The sequence below is a fragment of the Nannospalax galili genome, unplaced genomic scaffold, assembly GCF_000622305.1.
Source record: "Nannospalax galili isolate Female #2095 unplaced genomic scaffold, S.galili_v1.0 scaffold806, whole genome shotgun sequence".
Taxonomy (NCBI): domain Eukaryota; kingdom Metazoa; phylum Chordata; class Mammalia; order Rodentia; family Spalacidae; genus Nannospalax; species Nannospalax galili.
Window position 1 is genome coordinate 536251 of NW_008355419.1, and position 19380 is coordinate 555630.

Here is a 19380-nt window from a genome sequence, read left to right on the forward strand (position 1 = left end):
AGGGCACCCTGCAGACTTGTACTGCAAAGCATAACTAAATCAGTTGCCATAGCAGTTTGCCAAGATACCCAGGAGGAAGAGGCAGGGGGGGCAGGTTCTTCAGATCCCTATTGAGCAACAGTTGCAGAAGTCTAGCCAGGAAATGGTTGTCAGCTAATAAACACCTACTGTGTGGTATCAGTCTCTGTCGAGGCTTCCAGATCCATACAAGTCAGGTTACGGGCGCCAGACACGGAGTCACTCGGGGCAGCCTCAGATCTGCGTGACTCCGGTTTACCGTCGCCATCGGGACAGCCCACTCCACGCTGCACGGCGGGGAAACAGGGGGTCTCAGCGGGGGCCTGTGGTCGGTCTGGGGACGCAAGGTCCGCCCCTTCATTTATCTGTGGGTTTGCAGTCCCGAGTCCGGCCCGGGTCCTCGGCTGCCACGGCCTGGAAGCACCCCGAGTCAACACAGGTCCCGATCGGACTCCCGCCCCAGTCATTTTGTCCCGGCTTGGGCCCCGTAACCACGAGCCCCGCCCTCTCCCGCCTCCCAGCTGGCTGGAGCAATCCCGCTGTCCACGCAGATGGCGTCATAGCCTCAGCAGCCAATCGCATGGCTGAGATAATTTTGGCCCTTCTGAGCATCGGTGGCCGGGGAGGAAGAGGTGTGTGTTGCGCCTGCGCCGTGACTCTCGCACTTGGCGCGTGGTGGCTGCTAGGAGCCGCGCAAGTCACGCTCGATTCCTTGTTCTGCGCGCAGGAGTCTCTCGGACCATGTCGTGGCTGTTCGGCATTAACAAGGGCCCTAAGGGCGAAGGCACCGGGGTGCCACCGCCCTTGCCGCCGGCGCAGCCCGGGGCCGAGGGTGGCGGCGACCCCGGCGCGAGAGACCGGCCGATGCCCAAGGACAAATGGACCAACTTCGACCCCACTGGCCTGGAGCGTGCGGCCAAGGCAGCGCGCGAGCTGGAGCACTCGCGTGAGTGCGGCGGGCAGGGCGCGGGGGCCGTGGGCCCAGGGAAGCGACGCTCCCGGAGGCATCGGCTGCCCTTGCGAGCAGCTGACTACCGAGCGGCTGAGCTGTCCCGGGAGTCCCTTGGCAAGAGCCATCCTGCGTGTTGGGACACCCAGGTCCTGTCACTCCCTTGCACCTTCCGGCTGTCAGTGTGACAGGGCTAGCCACTTTGGAGAGGCTTTCAGAGGCGCAGGTAGCCTGTACTACAGCTGAGCGCTCTTCCTGTTCCACGTGGGGTAGGCCAAAGCTTGGCCAGAGTAGGAGATCGTAGTGTGGTCGTTGGTAGTAATTTTCCACTTAACAAGGGAAGCACATTTAAGAGTCGTTTGGTGTTAGCGAAAAGATAGCAGATTGTGTTTCTTATTGGAAAACAGCGTTACACTCCGAAGCGTTGGAGGAGGACGTCTGTAAAGACACAGACTGAGGACTTCTCTGAGCCACGTGTCAGCACTCACTGGACCTTCTCTAAGGCCAGGTCTCCACCTCTCCCAAAACTGTCTTTTCTGCTTTTTTAGGGACAGGGGAAGTTGAGGCAGGGTCTCCCTGTAGTCGTAGCTATCCTGGAACTCGCTGTGTAGACCAGCTGGCCTTGATCTCACAGAGATCCACCTGCTTCTACGTCCTGAGTGCTGGGATCAAAGGCGTGTGCCACTCCGGGTTCTCCTTTCAGCTTTGATGTTGACAGTTTGTATCAAAATGTAGCTTGTGTCTTTTAAGAGCCTGGAATGTAGAAGGTGTTGAATAAATAAGGACTAGACGAATGAATGCTGTGGATCTCAATTTTGTGTTTATGTATGAGCTCTTTTCCACAAGAAGATCTTAGAGGGAAGCCACAATTTAAACAATCGAGCCTCCTGATTAAGAAGAGAGAGGGTCTAGATCTTGGTGACTCAATCCTCTGCCCTTCTTGTGGGCTACAAAACTGTCTATGCAGTGGTCTCTGTGTGCTCAGATCCCCACAGTTGAAGCCTTCAAACTTGGGCCTAGGACAAAGTGCCTTTGAGACCCAAAGTGGCTAGTTAATTCTGTAGGTAATCTTTTATGTTTGCTAGATAGTCTCAGTAACAAGAAACAGTGGCTGTCCTTCAGGCCATTTCAGATGATTGCAGGCTTGATCTATGACCTTAATATTTTGTTATAGGGTTGTGTAGGGGACACTTCTGGGCAGCTCCTGGTTGGGGAAGGGGGAGGGTTCACTCAGAATTTCAGAGTTGAATCTTGGCAATTAGTTCCATCTCCCCTGGCTGTTATATAGCCTGGAGGAACAGCCTCAGCCTTCTACCCCAGCGTGACTACTGTTTCCTCTAAATTACTCCCCAGCCTCCTGCAGTGGCAGTCTTGGAGCTCTTGACCAGGGCATGCTCCATCAGGGTCCAGTTCCTTGACTTGTACTCAATCTTGTCAGAGCCCTGTTTTCTGGACCAGCAATATCCCCTGTGGGTGCCGTGCCACATGCCCCGATCTGTGACCTTTTCTTGTGGAGTCTGTATTGAATTTCTTTCCTGGTTTCAGTGTTGCCTGGATTTGGCATGGTTTTCCTATTCGAAACCTATAAACCCATCTTCCCAGGATACCTCATACCTGATAGCCCTCCTGTAAGCATATCCTCTGAATGCTCTCAGGTACCTAGACTCTAGTACCCTGAACTTTTTTTCAGCTGGCCTGGCACTCACTATGTAGACCAGGCTGGCCTCCAACTCACAGAGATCCACCTGCCTCTGCCTCTCAAGTGCTGGGATTAGAGAGCGCCACTAGGCCCGCTCCCCTGAACCTTTTATCAGGGTCTTTCAGAAGCTGCCAATGAGCCTGTTGCATTGACCCTGCTGCTGCCTTCCCTGAGCCAGTGAAAGCCATCCTCAGTGGCCCTCCTCCTGATGAGAACACCTACTCTGGGCCCAGCTCAATGCTGCCCTTATTCCCAGGGTCTTCCCAGATCCTGCCCTTGGTGCTTCTCTGGGATGTAGTTTCTAGTACAGGGTGGTCTCAAGGTGGGCACTAAACCTGTGCTGAAATTTGCCTCTGTCTTATTTCACAAGAGAACTATAGTTCTTTCAGGGAAGAGAGGTTAGCTGAGCTTGCCAGAGGTCACACATCAAGAATAAACAGAGCAGCCAGGATTTGGTCCCAGCTTTGTTGGACTGTAAAACCCACATTCCTGCCTATTGTGCTAAGAAAAAGCCCCAAGGTGCTGTTGCTCTCTCCAGCTCTTCTGTCAGAGAGACATTGTCAAAGGCTGCCATGGTCTTTTCAGCACTTAGCTTCAAAGCTTACTAGTTGAATTGGGGCAGGGCTGTGCCTTGCCGCTGCCTTTCCTTGGGAGTGGGTCCTTTTATCTTCGGTCCTGGGCACTGATCTCCAGGATGGCTTGGAAGCTCCTTCCCAAGCTCTGACACTTCGTTAGTTGAGTTTATGTCAAACTGCATGCTCTATAAACTGATCCCAGATGGCCAAGGCATCTACCACAGTGGTCATCTAAATGAATCGGGTATACCTACCATGGTACCTCCTGTTTTGGGCAATTTTACCTCAAGAAAAGACTCATATCATTAGCAAATGTCAAGCTCTAGTTAAGGATATGCTTGCTGCAGTTGGAGGTACCATACTGAGTTGCGGCAGACCTTGAAGGCTTCAAAAAGAAGACAAGTCATGGGAATAGAGTGTAGTGGGCAAAGGAGTAAGCCAGGAACATTGAAACATTAGGTAGAGGTTCCTGGGTGATAACTTCCTACCTTTTTGTGTAGTAGAAGATTTTCACAATAAGATATTGTTTGTTGTGGGGTTTTTTTTGTTTGTTTGTTTTTTTGGTCTTTTTGAGACTGGGTCTCCCTGTAGCTCCAGCTGCCTGGAACTTACTCTGTAGACCAGGCTGGCCTCGAACTCACAGAGATTCTCCTGCCTCTCAGTGCTGGGATTAAAGGGTGCGCCACCACGCCCGGCTGTTTGTTTGATTTTTGAGGCAGGGTCTTCCTGTAGCCCCAGCTGGCCTGAAACTCATTATGTAAACCTGCCTCTGCCTCCCAAGTGCAGGATTAAAGGTGTATACCATCATGCCTGGCTTCCACAATAAGATACTGTCATGGAACACTGTCATAGAAAATTTGGAGACCTGAGACTAGAGAGATGGCTCAGCATATTGCTATTTCAGGGGATCTGAGTTTGATTCCTAGCACCCATATCAGGTGGAAATGGTCAACAACGATCTGTAATTCCAGCTCCAGGGGATCTGACACCTGGCTTTTGTGGGTTCCAGTACTAATGTACACACACACACACAATTTTTTTTAAAAATGGGGGGCGCCTCATGTTTAGTCTTTGGGTAGGAGAGTATAAGTGAAGTTTTTTTTTTTTTTTTTTTTCAGAAAACATCTGAGTATTGATAGATAATAGAGCCATCTTGTACACAAACACATATAGAAGATATTTATAACCTAGGTTCATTAGCCTGTATATGATTAATTCTCTTTTTGTTTGTTTACTTGAGACAGGGTCTCTGTAGTCCCAGCTGGCCTGGAACTCCCTATGTAGATTAGGCTGGCCTCAATCTCACAGAGATCCACCACCTGCCTCTGCCTCCCAAGTGCTGGGATTAAAGTCATGCAAGCACTCCTGGCTCCGGCTTCATTTTTTTAAGATTTATTTTTATTTTATGTGTGTGTTTGCTTGCATGTGCATTGTATGCCTAGTGCTGGAGGAGCCAGAAGAGGATGTTGGATCCCTTGAAACTGGAGTTAGAGATGGTTGTGAGCTGCTATGTGGGTTCTGGGAACCAAACCTGGGACCTCTGCAAGAGGAGCAAGTGCTCTTTATGTGTATGAATGTTTTGCCTGTATGTAAGTGCACCATGTGTGTACAGTGCTTAGAAAGACCAGAAGAGTGCATCAGATCCCTTGGAACTAGAGTTAACAGCTGATTGTTAGTCCCCACGTGAGTGCTGGGACTGGAACCTGGCCCTTGGGTGAATGCTATTGCTCTTAATTTCTGAGACATTTTTCTAGCCCGACCTGCCTACATGTTTTTTATTGCAAATCAATGGTTACAGGTACAGATATCAAAGTTCTTTCATTTGTTTCACCTGTCACATCAATGTCTGTGTCTGTGCCCCCCCCTCCCCAGACAGAGCTCATGCTCACTATGTAGCTAGGAATGACCTTGAACTTCAGATCCTCCTGTCTTCACCTCTAGCATTACTGGGATTACAGGCATGCACCACCACCACCACCACCACCACCACCAGTTTTATGTGTCATGAGAATTGAACCTAGAGTTTTTTGCATGCTAGGCAAGCATTCTACCAACTGAGATGCATCCCCAGGCCCACCCAGCATTTGGTTGGGATATGGGTCAGTAGCTTTGGAGGGAGGGGTCATTGTACAAGGTCTGGTCAGGTTCAAGGAGTAGGCTGGAAAGTGGTTCAAGATTGAGATGGTGGTGTGGTTTCTCAGAAAAGCCCTTGGCATGACTAATGGTCCCCTTTGTGGTCACAGGTGCGTTTGTTATCAGTCTTAACATTCAATATCTTAATACCCTCATTCCTGCTTCCCTACACCCTGCAGGCCATGCCAAGGAGGCACTGAGTCTTGCACAAATGCAGGAGCAGACATTGCAACTGGAGCAACAGTCCAAGCTCAAGGTGAACTCTGGACTAGTGCCATGGGGAGGTGGGGTGTGACGGGATGTGTACACAGATGACAGGTCTGTGGCCATGTCTTCCATTCTGGGAATGAATTGGGGGAGGTAAAGATGGGATGCTAAGTATTGGGCCATGACCCTACACAGATGCACCTGAGAGCAGGCATAGGTGAGGAATGTCTGGACTTCTGAGGATAAGAGATCTTTCTTGAAACTTGTTTTGTATTGTGTTGTATTTTGTTTTGAGACAGGATCTCGCTATGTAGCCCAGGCTGGCCTCAAACTCACAGCAAACCTCCTGCCTCAGCCTCTTAAATACTAGGATTACAGGTATGCACCACCATGCCTGACCTGGAAATTTTATTCTTTGCACTTGGCAGTATCTTTTTTAAAATATTTTGTTTGTTTGTTTATTTATTTTTGTCTCTTTGAGACAGGGTCTCCCTGTAGCCCCAGCTGTCCTGGAACTCACTATGTAGACCAGGCTGGCCTTGAACTCACAAAGATCCACCTGCCTCTGCCTCCCAAGTGCTGGGATTAAAGAGGCCAGAATGAAGGCTGAGGGCTAGCAGTTGTCTGACTGTCTAATTCCATTAGGCATACCTAATGGAGATGAAAGGGGCAGTGGCCCAGAGTATGAGTAATCTTTTTAAAAAATATATTATATTTTTATTTTATGTGTATGAGTGTATTGCCTGCATACATGGAAGTGTACCAGTATCATGTAGTACCTGCAGAGGTCAAAAGAGGGCATTGGATTCCCCTGGAACTGGAGTTATGGACGATTGTTAGCCACCATGTGGGTGCTGGGAATTGAACCTGGGTCCTCTGCAAAAGCAGTCAGTGCTCTTAACCACTGAGCCATCTCTCCAGCCCTTGGCAGGATCTTTAATGCTACAGTTGCAGTGAGCATATAGCATGCTCGGCTCTCAGTCCTTGTCTGTCATATAGCACAGTTTTATTGTGAATTCAGGGTAAAGAAGTAACACTTCTGTCTAGGTATGGCTTTGTCCATCTGCCTAGGGCTGTGAGCCCGTGTAAGGGTGTATGAATGTCTGTCCAGACTGTTTTCAAAAATGCCTTCTGCTGTACTCCAGCCTGCTGCACAGACCAGCTAGGCATATGTAATTCTGCTATTCTGTAGCCTACAGCCCCAAAGAGTGGGCTGCTGCCAAGGATGCAAGTCTCACACTAGCATCTTGAGTGGTATGTTCTGCAGGAGTATGAGGCCACTGTGGAGCAGCTGAAAAATGAACAGATACGCGTGCAGGCTGAAGAGAGAAGGAAGACCCTGAGCGAGGAGACCCGGCAGCACCAGGCTGTAAGTGTGCAGGAAATCACTTTTGACAGGAGGCCCAGGGTCATGGGGAGCAATGAAGGACCATTCTGGATCTTTAAGTTACTGACCAGCTGAGGATTACTGGGTGTCATCTGTTTCACTGAGACTTGGAACACCATTGTAAAAAATCAACAATAAAACCCAAAGCCTATAGACCCTGGTTTGGAGCCCTGCATGTTTGTGAAAAGTGGGAATAGACCATGTTCTCTGACCTTTTCAGTGTCTTCTCCCATCAAAGTGTGTCTTTACTGCTGTCTTCTCCCTAGAGGGCTCAGTACCAGGATAAGCTAGCCCGACAGCGCTATGAGGACCAGTTGAAACAGCAGGTGAGCAACTACACCTTCTTTGACAGACATGCACTGTCCTTGAATAGCACAGGAGACTGTGTCCTAAGGTCATGGGCAGGAAGGCAGGTGTTGCTGGTCCCAGGTAAATTTTACTCAAATGTTGGTAAGCCCTGGAATGTTGCATATTCACGGGCCTGTGTGCACATGGACGTACCCAGGCTAGCAGACACAGAGGCACCCAAATACAGAGCCATGTGTGTACACAAACATGTACAAGTACATGTGTAGTACCATGTACATATCTTTTGGTGAGACTTCCACAGCAGAGGTGGGTTTTCCAACCTCTCTGAGGGCTTTTGCCAGATAAAATCTTTACCTAGGGTACCTGCCTGACCTGAAAGATCAGTGCTTGGCTGAGGATCCCTGGACACTCCAAGGCCTGGGTGGCCCTCCTTTGGTCAGTGCTGACTCCCCACTGTTGTGGTTTGTCAGTATCAGGCTTAAGTTCATGGGGGTTTTGAAATATTTTGTCTATTGGGGCATTATAGCTGTTAAACTCAGGAAGCAAAAGAGCAGAATTCTCTTATTCTTATGTGTGTATTCACATAAGTTCATGCATGCCAAAGCCTCTGAAGGCCAGAGAGGGCATTAGACCTGGGATCGGAGTTACAGGCTGTTGTGAGTTGCCATGTGGATGCTTGGAGTTGAACCCAGGTTCTTTAGAAGAGTAGCAACTGCTCTTACCCCCTGAGCTATCTCTCCAACTCCCAACAAGCAGAATTCTGTGTGAACCATAGAGCAGAGTAGCAGTCCTTGGGGGTCTTGGGCAGCCACACTAGTGAAGCTTCTGCCTTAGCAGATGGGGCAGCTCTGAAGCCTCAGGTATGCACGTTCTGGGCCAACATGAACTGTGATAGGTAAAGTAGGTGATGGATGAATCTGGTTGATCAGGAGAAAGCACCAGGACACAAATAAAACTCCAGTGGAGTAGAGTTTGTTAACAAAGGAACACATGGGACAGATTCCCTTCCCGGCAGGGAAAATATCTGCACGGGTCGTGAGCTGGGGTCGTTTATAGGGGGAGACTTCTGGGGGGTGCAGAAGGCAGGAAGATATATTTTTTTTAAAGTTGGGGGGGGAGGGACGGGAGAGCAGGACTGTTAAAACCTGCCCCCTTTAGAGATCAAAAGGGAAGCCTGCTGTGTTGGGCTTGTGAGGTCCATGAGGCCCTGTTGGTGAGGGGGTGGGGCTATCTGAACCTTAACAAACTGTACCTCAGATATACCTGAGAAAGCTGGACTCCTCAGGTAGACAGCAGCATTCCTGGCTCAGAACAGCTGCATCCTGTTGGCTTGGTGGTGTTTTTCTGATTTTCAAAAGCTTTTACCTTTCCTGTGACTTCTCAGCAACTTCTGAATGAAGAGAATTTACGGAAACAAGAGGAGTCTGTGCAGAAGCAGGAGGCCATGCGGCGAGGTAGGCGGTCCCGTGAAGATGGGTGTCTTTGTTGGGCATCTTAGTCCTTAAATACCTACACAGGGACGAGATAGTTTCAGCAGTTAAGAGCACTCACTGGCTGCTCTTGCAGAGGACCCAGGTTTGGTTTCCAGCATTCACATGGCAGCTAACAACCATCAGTAACTTCAGGAGATCCAACACTCTCTTCTGGTCTCTCTGGGCATTATATGCACAGGTGCACTTAAAGACATGCAGGCAAAATACTCATATGAGATAAATAAAACAATAAACAATTAAAAAAAGACAAATGCATACACAGTGACTCACTGAGACCTCAACTAAGGACTGTATTTGTAGCACATGCTTTTGACACTAGAGGCAGCTGGGTGTCTTGATTTTTAGGAGCTCACTCTTGGCAGAGCTTTCACTGTAGGTTGGCCCCTATACAGAAAGTTTGAGGACAGGTTAATTTTGATAGGAATATTGCTATGTTTATATCCTGTGGTAGAGCTTCAGTTATAAGTGGGCTAAGTGGGTTTCTATTTTGATTCTCCACACTTTATTTTGTTTCTTTAAACATGTCATCAGAAAGCTGGGTGTTGTGGTGCACGCCTTTAATCCCAGCTCTCAGGAGGCAGAGGCAGGCAGATCTCTGTGAGTTCGAAGTCAGCCTGGTCTACATAGTGAGTTCCAGGCCAGCTGGGGCTACTGGGAGACCCTGTCTCAAAAAGACCAAAAAATAAATAAATAAACATGTCATAAACATGTCACCCTGCCTGGGCTACAGTAGATGGTTTCATGACTCCTCGGTTTGCCAGAAAGGCTTGCCTTGGAGTGTGGTTTGTTCATTATGACACTGTGTTGTCCCTGGTCCATGCAATGTCTAGGTCTTTGTGTGCATGTCAGCAGTGTGGGTAGAGGCAGGCCCAGTATAGGCTGAGTGCCACTCTTTCTACCTTTTCCTCTTCCTGGGCAGCTACCGTGGAACGAGAGATGGAGCTACGGCATAAGAATGAGATGCTGCGAGTAGAAGCCGAGGCTCGAGCCCGGGCCAAGGCTGATCGAGAGAATGCAGACATTATCCGAGAACAGATCCGCCTCAAGGCTGCTGAGCACCGCCAGACCATCTTGGAGTCCATCAGGTGAGGATGCAGCCAAAGCCCAGTGCCTGCTGTGCATCTGTCCTGTGGTTCCCAGATCAAGCTGGTGAGTCACTGGTCATTGAAGGTTCTAGAGCCCTCATGGTACTGCAGGTCTGGGTCAGCTCTTTGACCCCCAGCTTGGAAGGCCTTTCTGTGGGCTGACCTTTAAGGCTGACCTCTGGGAATTAGAAGGCTTCATTAGGTTCTTGCATTTGATGTTCTCCACGTCTCTATGTCCCTATGTCCCTCCCAGTTATGTGACTGTTTTCCCCCTGCAGGACAGCTGGCACTCTGTTTGGTGAAGGGTTCCGTGCCTTTGTGACAGACTGGGACAAAGTGACAGCCACAGTATGTACTACTACATTCTCTAGGGGTGGACCTGGTGGACAGCTCTGGGCACAGTCTGGGGCTTCCCTATAAAGCTCAGCCCTATTCCCTGCTGGGCTGGGGAGATACCTGGTATTCTGCAGGTGCACTCAGCACTGGTGTGCCAGCACAGAACAGGCACACTTTGCTTTAGCACCTGGTCTTTAAGAATAATAGGCCGGGCGTGGTGGCACATGCCTTTAGTCCCAGCACTTGGAAGGCAGAGGCCAGCCTTGTCTATATAGTGAGTTCCAGGATAGCTAGAGCCACAGGAAGATTCTGTCTCAAAAAAGACAAAAGAACAAAAGTAAGACATGGTGGAGTATATGAGCTTAGGGCATTTAATCTTTTCTTAGTCCATTTTATGTTGTTCTAACAAGGTACCCAAGGCTGACTAACCTAATAAAGCAAAGAGGTTTATCTAGCTCACAGTTCTGGTGCCGGAAAGTCTGAGTAGCAGACAAGTGACCTCTATTAGACCCTACAATGGAAGGTTCTGTAATCTCTACAGCACTGCATGAGACCAACCCTCAGCATGTGAATCTTTGAGGGACAAATTGCACCCAGTCATGGCAGTAACAACTTGCCTTAAAGCTTGAGACTTCTAGTCTACTGACTAGGCAAAGACTTGGGAAGGGGCTAGAGCTCACTTTCCAGTGTCATTAGGAGAGGGTGGTCATAACTGTTTTACCCAGCGTTTTTAGCAAAGTGGACCCAGACAACTCCAGGAGACAGGAGATGAGCTGTGATACAGAGCTTTGAAGGCCTAAGGCTTTTTTAAGGTGTATCTGAGGATGTCATGCTAGGTGGCAGAGGGTGACCCACTGAGAGGAATGCTGAAGGCATCTTATTATTTAGGGTGCTAGGAAAGGAACCTCAGGTCTTGTATATGCCAGGCAAGTGCTTACCCAGTGAACCATAGCCTGGCCCAGAAGATGTTCCTTCTTACCTTGTAGAGCTGCTTGATGTACTAATACATTGACTTCTAAAGGAAATTCATGGTTTGGGGTTAGCCTTATTTTCCAGGAGTGAAGATTAACTTTTTCAGTGGTAAGAAAGCAGTGGAAGGTGTGACCCTCGTGGGCATCTAGCCCTGTAGAGCCATATTCAGTCCTATAGCCTCTCCTTTTGAAGATTCATATTGTAAGGCACAGAGCAAAATGCTCTGACAGAGGATGTTTAGTGATAAGCTTTTTTTTTTTTTTTTTTTTTTTTTTTTTTTTTGCTACAGTTCTCATTCCTGATTTGGTATAGAACGCTGAGCTTCCTCTAAAAACGGATCCATGTTAAAAAGACTCCATGTGCAGATGCATATTTTTTCACAGTCTCTAAAAGGCAATGACATGCAGAAATCTCTGGTGTGGTGGAAACTTGTAATTTGGGACTCGTGACTGGCATTTCCTTTAGGGTACAAGTGGCTCCTGTGACTTAAGATAGATGCCACTTTCTGCCTGAGACAGGATTTCTCTGTAGTGCCAGCTGGCCTGGAACTGTCTATGTAGACCAGGCTGGTCTTGAACTCACAGAGATTTGCTTACCTCTGCTTTCCAAGTGCTGGGACCAAAGGCATGTGCCACCACGCCTGGCCTGTGATAAGCTTTTAACCTCACCTGTAGTATGCAAGTGAGTACTGGCTAGCTGTGGTGTGGGTCTGGAGACTCAGCCAGGGTCCGATATGGCTGCCATGGGACTTCAGATGTCCCTGCGGCACAGGTGAGCTGTGTGGCAGAGGTGACAGACTGTCGTGTCTTTCTGTTCCAGGTGGCTGGATTAACCCTGCTGGCTGTTGGGGTCTATTCTGCCAAGAATGCTACTACTGTTGCTGGTCGATACATTGAGGCCCGCCTAGGGAAGCCATCCCTGGTGAGGGAGACCTCACGCATCTCAGTGCTGGAGGCACTGCGACACCCCATCCAGGTATGGCCACAGAGAGGGCCCAGGGCTCTTTGTACTTGCTGGGTTTTCTTCTCACATCACAAGCAAGCGGTACACAGTCTACTGTGTTCCCTCCCTTGTTTTTCAAACACCTACTCTCTCCTGCATGTTGACATGGGTATTTTCTCCTGACTATGTGCTGTGCCATTGGGTCTGTTGGATAAGTGTTATGTGCTGATATGACTGCCCCTGACTGAGCTCTTCACAACCTGGGCTCCAGGGTCTGTCATGCCATAGAAGGTGTGAACATAGCTTGATGTTTAGCCACTTCCCTTAGGCTGAGCTGCTCTCTGACAGGCCTGTTCTTTAAACTGGCTAGAGCAGGTGGTTGAGAAGATAAAAGTCTTTGATAAGAGCTGATAAATCACTCCAGGCCCCACAACAGATGCTGTTTCTCCAGCTGACACCAGGGTCCTGGACTTGGGCTCTATGGGGCAGCACTTCAAAGTAGCTCTCTGTGCCCAGCCAACTGTGATGATGCCCCCTACAGGTCAGCAGGCGGCTTGTCAGCAGGCCCCAGGATGCTCTGGAGGGTGTCATCCTTAGCGTAAGTCATGAGGCATCTATAATTTGGGAGGGCTGTGTGGGCCCCAGGGAAGGGATAGCACAGTTGAACTGTTGTGTCCCCTTGCTCCTTATGCTGGTAGCTTGGGTTCCTAAAATACATGTTGCTATCTACCAAGTCTGCATTTAGCTGCCCCATAGGCCAATCCAAGATCCACAAGGATTAGGCTGCACCAGAGTACTTGTGGGCCCTCTACTCCCCAAGGCTGTCTGCAGGTTGGGAGACCAGGTTTCCCAAACCACATCTTCCTCTGGCAGCCCAGCCTGGAGGCACGGGTGCGAGACATTGCCATAGCAACAAGAAATACCAAGAAGAACAAAAGCCTATACAGGAACATTCTGATGTATGGGCCACCAGGGACTGGCAAGACACTGTTTGCCAAGGTAAGGATACCTGGCTGGTCAGGTGGGACTGGGTGCGGCATGGCCTCTCACCCTGGGGTGAGTCTCCTTCACTGGTCCTCAGGGCATTGCAGTGCATGCAGGGGCCACTTAGCTCTTTTGTTAGGGTCTGTCCACCTGGGGGAGGGTTGGCTGGTAGAGCTGTGGGCTTGTCAGTCAGGGAAGGAACATCTGCTCTGTCTCCCCACCCCTTCCTGCCCAGAAACTCGCACTGCATTCGGGCATGGACTACGCCATCATGACAGGAGGGGACGTGGCCCCCATGGGGCGGGAGGGTGTGACCGCCATGCACAAGGTCTTCGACTGGGCGAGCACCAGCCGACGAGGGTGAGAGCACACCACCCCACCCCACATACATGGGTACCAGGTCCTGGGGACCCACTAGGGTACCCTGCTAGGGCCCTGCTGTCTTTCTCCTGTCTTGTCCGTGAAGCTGTATGGGAATCCACAGGCAGCCTTTAGCTTCTGAAGATACTTGGGGGTGGGTGCTTATGCTAAAGGGTCCATTAAGGAGAAGGTCATGCTAAGGGTGGACTACAGGTCACAGGGCCTCCAGTACAAGGGAGCTGCTATTCAGATTTAATTAACTACCAGGAGTTGAGTGACTGGCTCAGATGGGCAGGGGAATGGACCAAGGCTTCTGGCTCCCTCCTTGAGTATGTTAAACCCTTTGAAAGTCAATAGAGTGTGTCACAGAAACACATGAAGTATGACATGGCTAGCCTCAGTTCTGGTATCACTGCTACCTTGGTTAGGGCCCTTCCTTAGGTCTTTACCATTTTACCTCAGGTCTACTTGCCCCTGGTGCTGACCATGTATAGCTCAACCCTTATCTGACCCAGGCTGGGGGCCTTAAGTGTGACCTGTAGCTAAGAGGAACATTCTGCCCAGCATGTGCCATCAGAACTGCAGCCAAGCTCCCAGTATCGGGGTACTCAAAGCTGTGAGCTGTGGTTTCACTGGGACAGCATAATAAGAGTCCCTAACAGGGCAGAGTCTAGGCTCTCTGGGACAGCTTCTCCCTGTTACTTCTGGGAGCTTCTGGATGTTGGTTTGTAGCATTCAGTAGCCCATTGGCTGACCACCCTCTGGTTCACAGCCTCCTGCTCTTTGTGGATGAAGCAGATGCCTTTCTTAGGAAGCGAGCGACTGTGAGTATTCTGGAACCATATCTGCGTGTAAGAGTTAGAGCTAGGTGCTCTGAACTAATCTAGCAGGAGACCAGCCTTGAGGTCGCCATGTCCTAGAGCAGAAAAGGCCCAGGCCTACGTGCTGGGACAGTGCTGAGACTGCTGCTCAGTTGCTTTCCCTTTTATGTTTATTTGAAAACATGTTGTATCTATGTCCTCATAGATGAACCAGGGCCTTGCACATGTTGGATATGTGCCCCTCACTAACCACACCTGTGCCCTGCAGCAGTTCTGAATCAGGTGGAAACTAAGTTCTGACTGTCAGGTCAGGGCTCATGTTCCTGCACCTGCCTTGCCCTCTCAACTGTGTCTGCTCTGGACACTCCCTCAGTCAGGAGACTGACGCTGGAACTTTCTCTCTGTAGGAAAAGATAAGTGAAGACCTCAGGGCTACCCTGAATGCGTTCCTACACAGGACAGGCCAGCATAGTAGCAAGTAAGTACAGCCCTCCAACCCCCATGTAGAGTGCTTCTGGGTACTGTCACTTTGTCATCATAAGGGAATGAAGATACAGTCAGGTATACCAGTTGCTAAGAGGCAGGGCCAAGAATCCAGTACACAGCTGGGGCCTAGAGAGATACATCTTAGTGGTTAAGAACACTTGCTGAGCTGGGCATAATGAGTTCCAGGCCAGCTGTGGCTACAGGGAGATCCTGTTTCAAAAATACCAAAAAGAAAATCTACTGTTCTGGGCATGGTGGTATGGTGGCTCACGCCTTTAGTCCCAGCACTTGGGAGGCAAAGGCAAGCAGATAAGACCAGCCTGGTCTACATAAGAGTTCTAGGCCAGCTGGGGCTACAGGGAGACCCTGTTTTAAAAAGACCAAAAAAAGGCCGAGCATGGTGGTACATGCCTTTAATCCCAGCACTCGGGAGGCAGAGGCAGGGGGATCTCTGTGAGTTCAAGGCCAGCCTGGTCTACATAGTTCAGGACAGCTGGGGCTACAGGGAGACCCTGTCTCAAAAAGACCAAAAAAAAAAAAAAAAAAAAGCTTGCTGTTCTTCTAGAGGCCTAGGTTTGATTCCTAGCACCCACATGGTGGCTATTGAACACCTGTAACTCCAGTTTCAGGGGATATGACAGACACCTGTGTGGGCATTGCACACATGTGGTACACTTACACACATGTAGATAAAACACTCATACAAATAAAACAAAAAATAATAATTGTTTTTTGTTTGTTTGTGTCCAGCTGTCCATGTGCAGCTGAGCTGAGACATTCCTTTTGCCCAAGGATGCCTTGTGATTGCAGAGGCTGCCATGGGGGCACTGGCACCTGGGCCTGAACCTGGAATGTGTTTGTTCTTGCTGGGAGCTGGTACAGGCGCAGATCCCAAGTGTCATGGATAGAAAGAATGAAGCCTTGGCTTTTGTCTTTGGAATCCTAGGACTGGGGCAGCATTCAGACCTTGGGGAAAAAAGGCCCAATTTGTGCCATTTCTCAGCACTTCTTCCAGAAGTCACTATTAGGATAGGTGCATGATCCTCCCTTCTAGATCCCCTAATCCTAGCCCCAGCTTGCTCATCACTATGGGAGGACCCAGTTTTATGGTCAACATGTGGTCATCTTCTCAGGCACATTCCCCCACTCACTGGCTGTGGCTGGCCCAGGGCCACTGGAAAAAAGTGGAGGCCACAACAAAGCCTTAGAATGCCAGGCATCCTTGAGCATTGGTTGTGCATATGGGCCTGATCGTCCTGTGTGGCTGGGTCTTCATTAGTTTTCTGAGTTAAAAAGCTGCCCACGGGGATGAGAGATGACTCAGCAGTTAAAAGCAGTTCCTGCTGTTGCAGAATACTGAAGTTCTGTTCCCAGCACCCATGTCAGGTGGCTTACAACTATCTGTAACTCGAGCTCCATGGGATCCAAATGCCCTGGAATTTGACTGGCACTTACATCATATGCATATGTCCACAATAGATACAAATAGATACATAGATTAAAAATAGAGACAGGGTCTCCCTATACCCATAGTTGGCCTGGAACTCTGTATCTAGACCAGGCTAGCCTGAGATCTGCCACCTCCCGAGTGCTGGTATCAAAGGCATGTGCCACCCTCCCCAGCCCCCCAAATAAAAATGAACCTTTTTTTAAATTAGCTATCAAGGGCTGGGGATGGAGCTCAGTGGTAGGACACTTGCCTAGCATGTGTGATGCTCTAGATTCAAACCCCAGCTCCTCTAAAAAAGAACGGGGAGGGATAAGAAAGAAGAGAAGAAAGCTTCCAAGTTATGTTACAAAGTTTACCTGGGGAGTAAACTGCCCCTGAGTGGCCTATACCTGGCCAGGCCCTCAGTGTGCACTTGGTGACTGCAGGTTCATGCTGGTCTTGGCCAGTAACCAACCCGAGCAGTTTGACTGGGCCATTAATGACCGTATCGACGAGATGGTCTGCTTTGCCCTGCCACAGCGGGAGGAGCGGGAGCGCCTGGTGAGAATGTATTTTGACAAGTATGTCCTTAAGCCGGCCACAGAAGGAAAGCAGTAAGTGTCCAGCTCCACAGGGTTCCCCCTTTGATCTAGCTCCTGTCTGGGCACGTCGTTTCCCTGGGGTATTGACCATCTGTGTGGGATCACATTCTATGCACGTCCTGGCAGACATGACTCTGTCATGGGTACCCTCAGTCTTTCCTTCCCACTGTACTAATTTGAAGTGCCTGGGTAGCAGTGGACAGTGGCACCCTTTAAGTTTGCTCTGAGCCCTTTGTGCCAGATTTGGAAGTAGCCAGTTAACATTCTTTGCTGCTGAGTTGCCTGGCTTCGGTCTGTTTAGCTGCATACCCATCCTGGCCATGCGGCAGGAGCGGCAGGGAGAAAGCACTGAATGAAAGCTCCCTGGTAAGGAAGCCTTGGTGTTCCCGGCAGCACCTCACTGCTGTGTCTAGGACTCTCCCTGTGCCTCCATCAGCAGAGGCTGCTCTGCTTTTAGCCATCTCCTGGGGCCTGGGCTCCACAGCATCCAGGCTGCATGTTCTTCCATGTCCTGACCTGAATCCCTCCTGCTTGCCCATAGCCATTCTCTGTTTTGGAGGAAACATGGCTTGGATCCGCTGTTCCCTATGGGCCCATCCCTCACCCAGGCTTGCCAGGTGCCCTGCCTTCCCTCTGACCTCATAGCCCCCATCTCAGCTTTGGCTCTGGTTTTCTGTCTACTTTTCATAGTTTCGGTAGCTTTGGGTCAGGTGTTGTTACTGGAAACTGGGATTGCACTTCGCTCCACTGTTCTTTCTTTCCCCGGAAATCCCACCTGTTCTGTTAGCTTATCCCTGGCTGAGCACTGACCTGACACCTGCTCTTTGGGTGCTGAGTATGTAGTGTGGGCAGAGTCCAGTGAGTAAGAGTGGGAGCAGATTGGGAAGGTACAGCTCCACCTACCAGCCTTGCCTGGCCCCCACCTGGGCACCTCTTGTAGGATTGTGGTATGTGCCCAGAAGGTTAGGTAGGAAGCCCGACAGTGTCCGGCAGAGCTCACCTCACCCATCTAAGGCTGATTCCACCAAGGGTACCCAGATCAGGCAGTGGCATTTGGTGGGGCGAGATGTTGGGCAGCCTTACTCCTGTCTCCCCAGCCCACTTTGTGTGGAGCCATGGCACTTCAGGCCCTCTTGGGAACTCTTCCTCCAGACGCCTGAAGGTGGCCCAGTTTGACTATGGGAAGAAATGCTCAGAGGTTGCACAGCTGACGGACGGCATGTCAGGCCGGGAGATTGCTCAGCTTGCTGTGGCATGGCAGGTGAGTTAGGACCCCGGACTCTACCTATTCTGAGGTTTTACCCCACGCTCCCACTGGGAGTTTATGTTGAAGGATGTTCTGAGCATGGATAGGCACATGGCCCTTAGTTCTGCTCAGGTCACTGCATGAACCTGCAGTCACAAGGCCTGTTGAGTCCCTCCTGGGAAGATAGGGCAGTGTCATCAATGGCTCAGCCCCTTCTGGCCCAGTCTGGGCTCTGTCAGGGTGCTAGGGCAGATGTGCAAGGGTCTTGGGCACGTGGGGAGATGGGGCTGCCCCTCTGGGCTGGCAGATGATTGCAGATGAGTATTGAACTTTTGTTTCACATCAACAGACGCCTATTCCATGTATGGGTACTCTTGGATATCTGGCTTTTACAAGTTCACAGTGGAATTGAGTAGGGGGCAAGAATGTTATTCCCTAACACCCTGTTTCTCCGTGAAGCTGCAGCTAGGCAGCTTCATGATCTTGAAGCAGGGAGCTGGCCCCCCACAGCAGGACCAAGACAGCATCTAGGAAACTTCAGTCCCTGGTATTGCCAAGAAAAGCCATGTTTGTCAGGCATGGTGGCACATGCCTTTAATCCTAGCACTCCAGAGACAGATACAGATGGATTATCTGTGAGGCCAGCCTGTGCACATAATGAGTTTCAGGCCAGCCAGGGCTACATAGTGAGTCTCCCAAAAAAGAAAGGAAGAAAAAACATGTTGGTGAAGAGGGTGTGATGGCCACCTCAAGCTTTGTGGTAGCCCTGCCATGTCCCTGGAGCTTGCTGTCTATAGTCAAGTGATAACTTGGCCATTTAGCAGTGTTTTTCTGGATATGCATTTTATGGGACAAGAACCTACTTAGGTTTGGACTTTGTGACCTAGGTACACAGGTGATGGTGCTAATCAAAACAAGCTGGCTTAGCTGCTCTAATAAATGCTTTACATTGAAGACTACATCCTCTGTGGCCAGCCGAGGACTCTGGTCTGTCCTCACTCAGGGTCCAGATCTGTTTCTACAACTGATAGTGGAGAACAAGGAACTTGGCACAGTACAGTGGGCTGCTTAAAGAATAGGAAGTAAGCCGGGCGCAGTGGCGCATGCTTTAATCCCAGCACTTGGGAGGCAGAGGCAGGCGGATCTCTGTGAGTTTGAGGCCAGCCTGGTCTACATAGTGAGTTCCAGGACAGCTGGGGCTACAGGGAGACCCTGTCTCAAAAAGACAAAAAAAAAGAAGAAATCTTAGTGACTTCTTAACAACTCTACTCCACACCCTTCCTTCACTGGGGTAGATGTCAAAACCCAAAACACTTTTTAAAAAGTTTAAAAAAAAAAACCATAAAT

At 49.8% G+C, this 19380-nt stretch overlaps 1 protein-coding gene across 1 annotated transcript in view; it reads left to right on the top strand.

Annotated features, from left to right (window-relative positions):
* The first annotated feature begins 638 nt into the window (after positions 1-638).
* LOC103749754 (ATPase family AAA domain-containing protein 3) overlaps positions 639-19380 on the top strand; it is a 23857-nt gene continuing 5115 nt past the window's right edge. Inside the window, exons 1-15 of the mRNA XM_008852599.3 lie at positions 639-964; positions 5554-5630; positions 6849-6950; positions 7235-7294; positions 8662-8731; positions 9690-9855; positions 10134-10203; positions 11983-12138; positions 12647-12703; positions 12979-13104; positions 13325-13449; positions 14222-14273; positions 14678-14748; positions 16632-16799; positions 17940-18048. Coding sequence (XP_008850821.1) covers positions 760-964; positions 5554-5630; positions 6849-6950; positions 7235-7294; positions 8662-8731; positions 9690-9855; positions 10134-10203; positions 11983-12138; positions 12647-12703; positions 12979-13104; positions 13325-13449; positions 14222-14273; positions 14678-14748; positions 16632-16799; positions 17940-18048 — 1614 coding nt within the window. The 5' untranslated portion in view covers positions 639-759. The remainder of the gene's footprint in view (positions 965-5553; positions 5631-6848; positions 6951-7234; positions 7295-8661; positions 8732-9689; positions 9856-10133; positions 10204-11982; positions 12139-12646; positions 12704-12978; positions 13105-13324; positions 13450-14221; positions 14274-14677; positions 14749-16631; positions 16800-17939; positions 18049-19380) is intronic.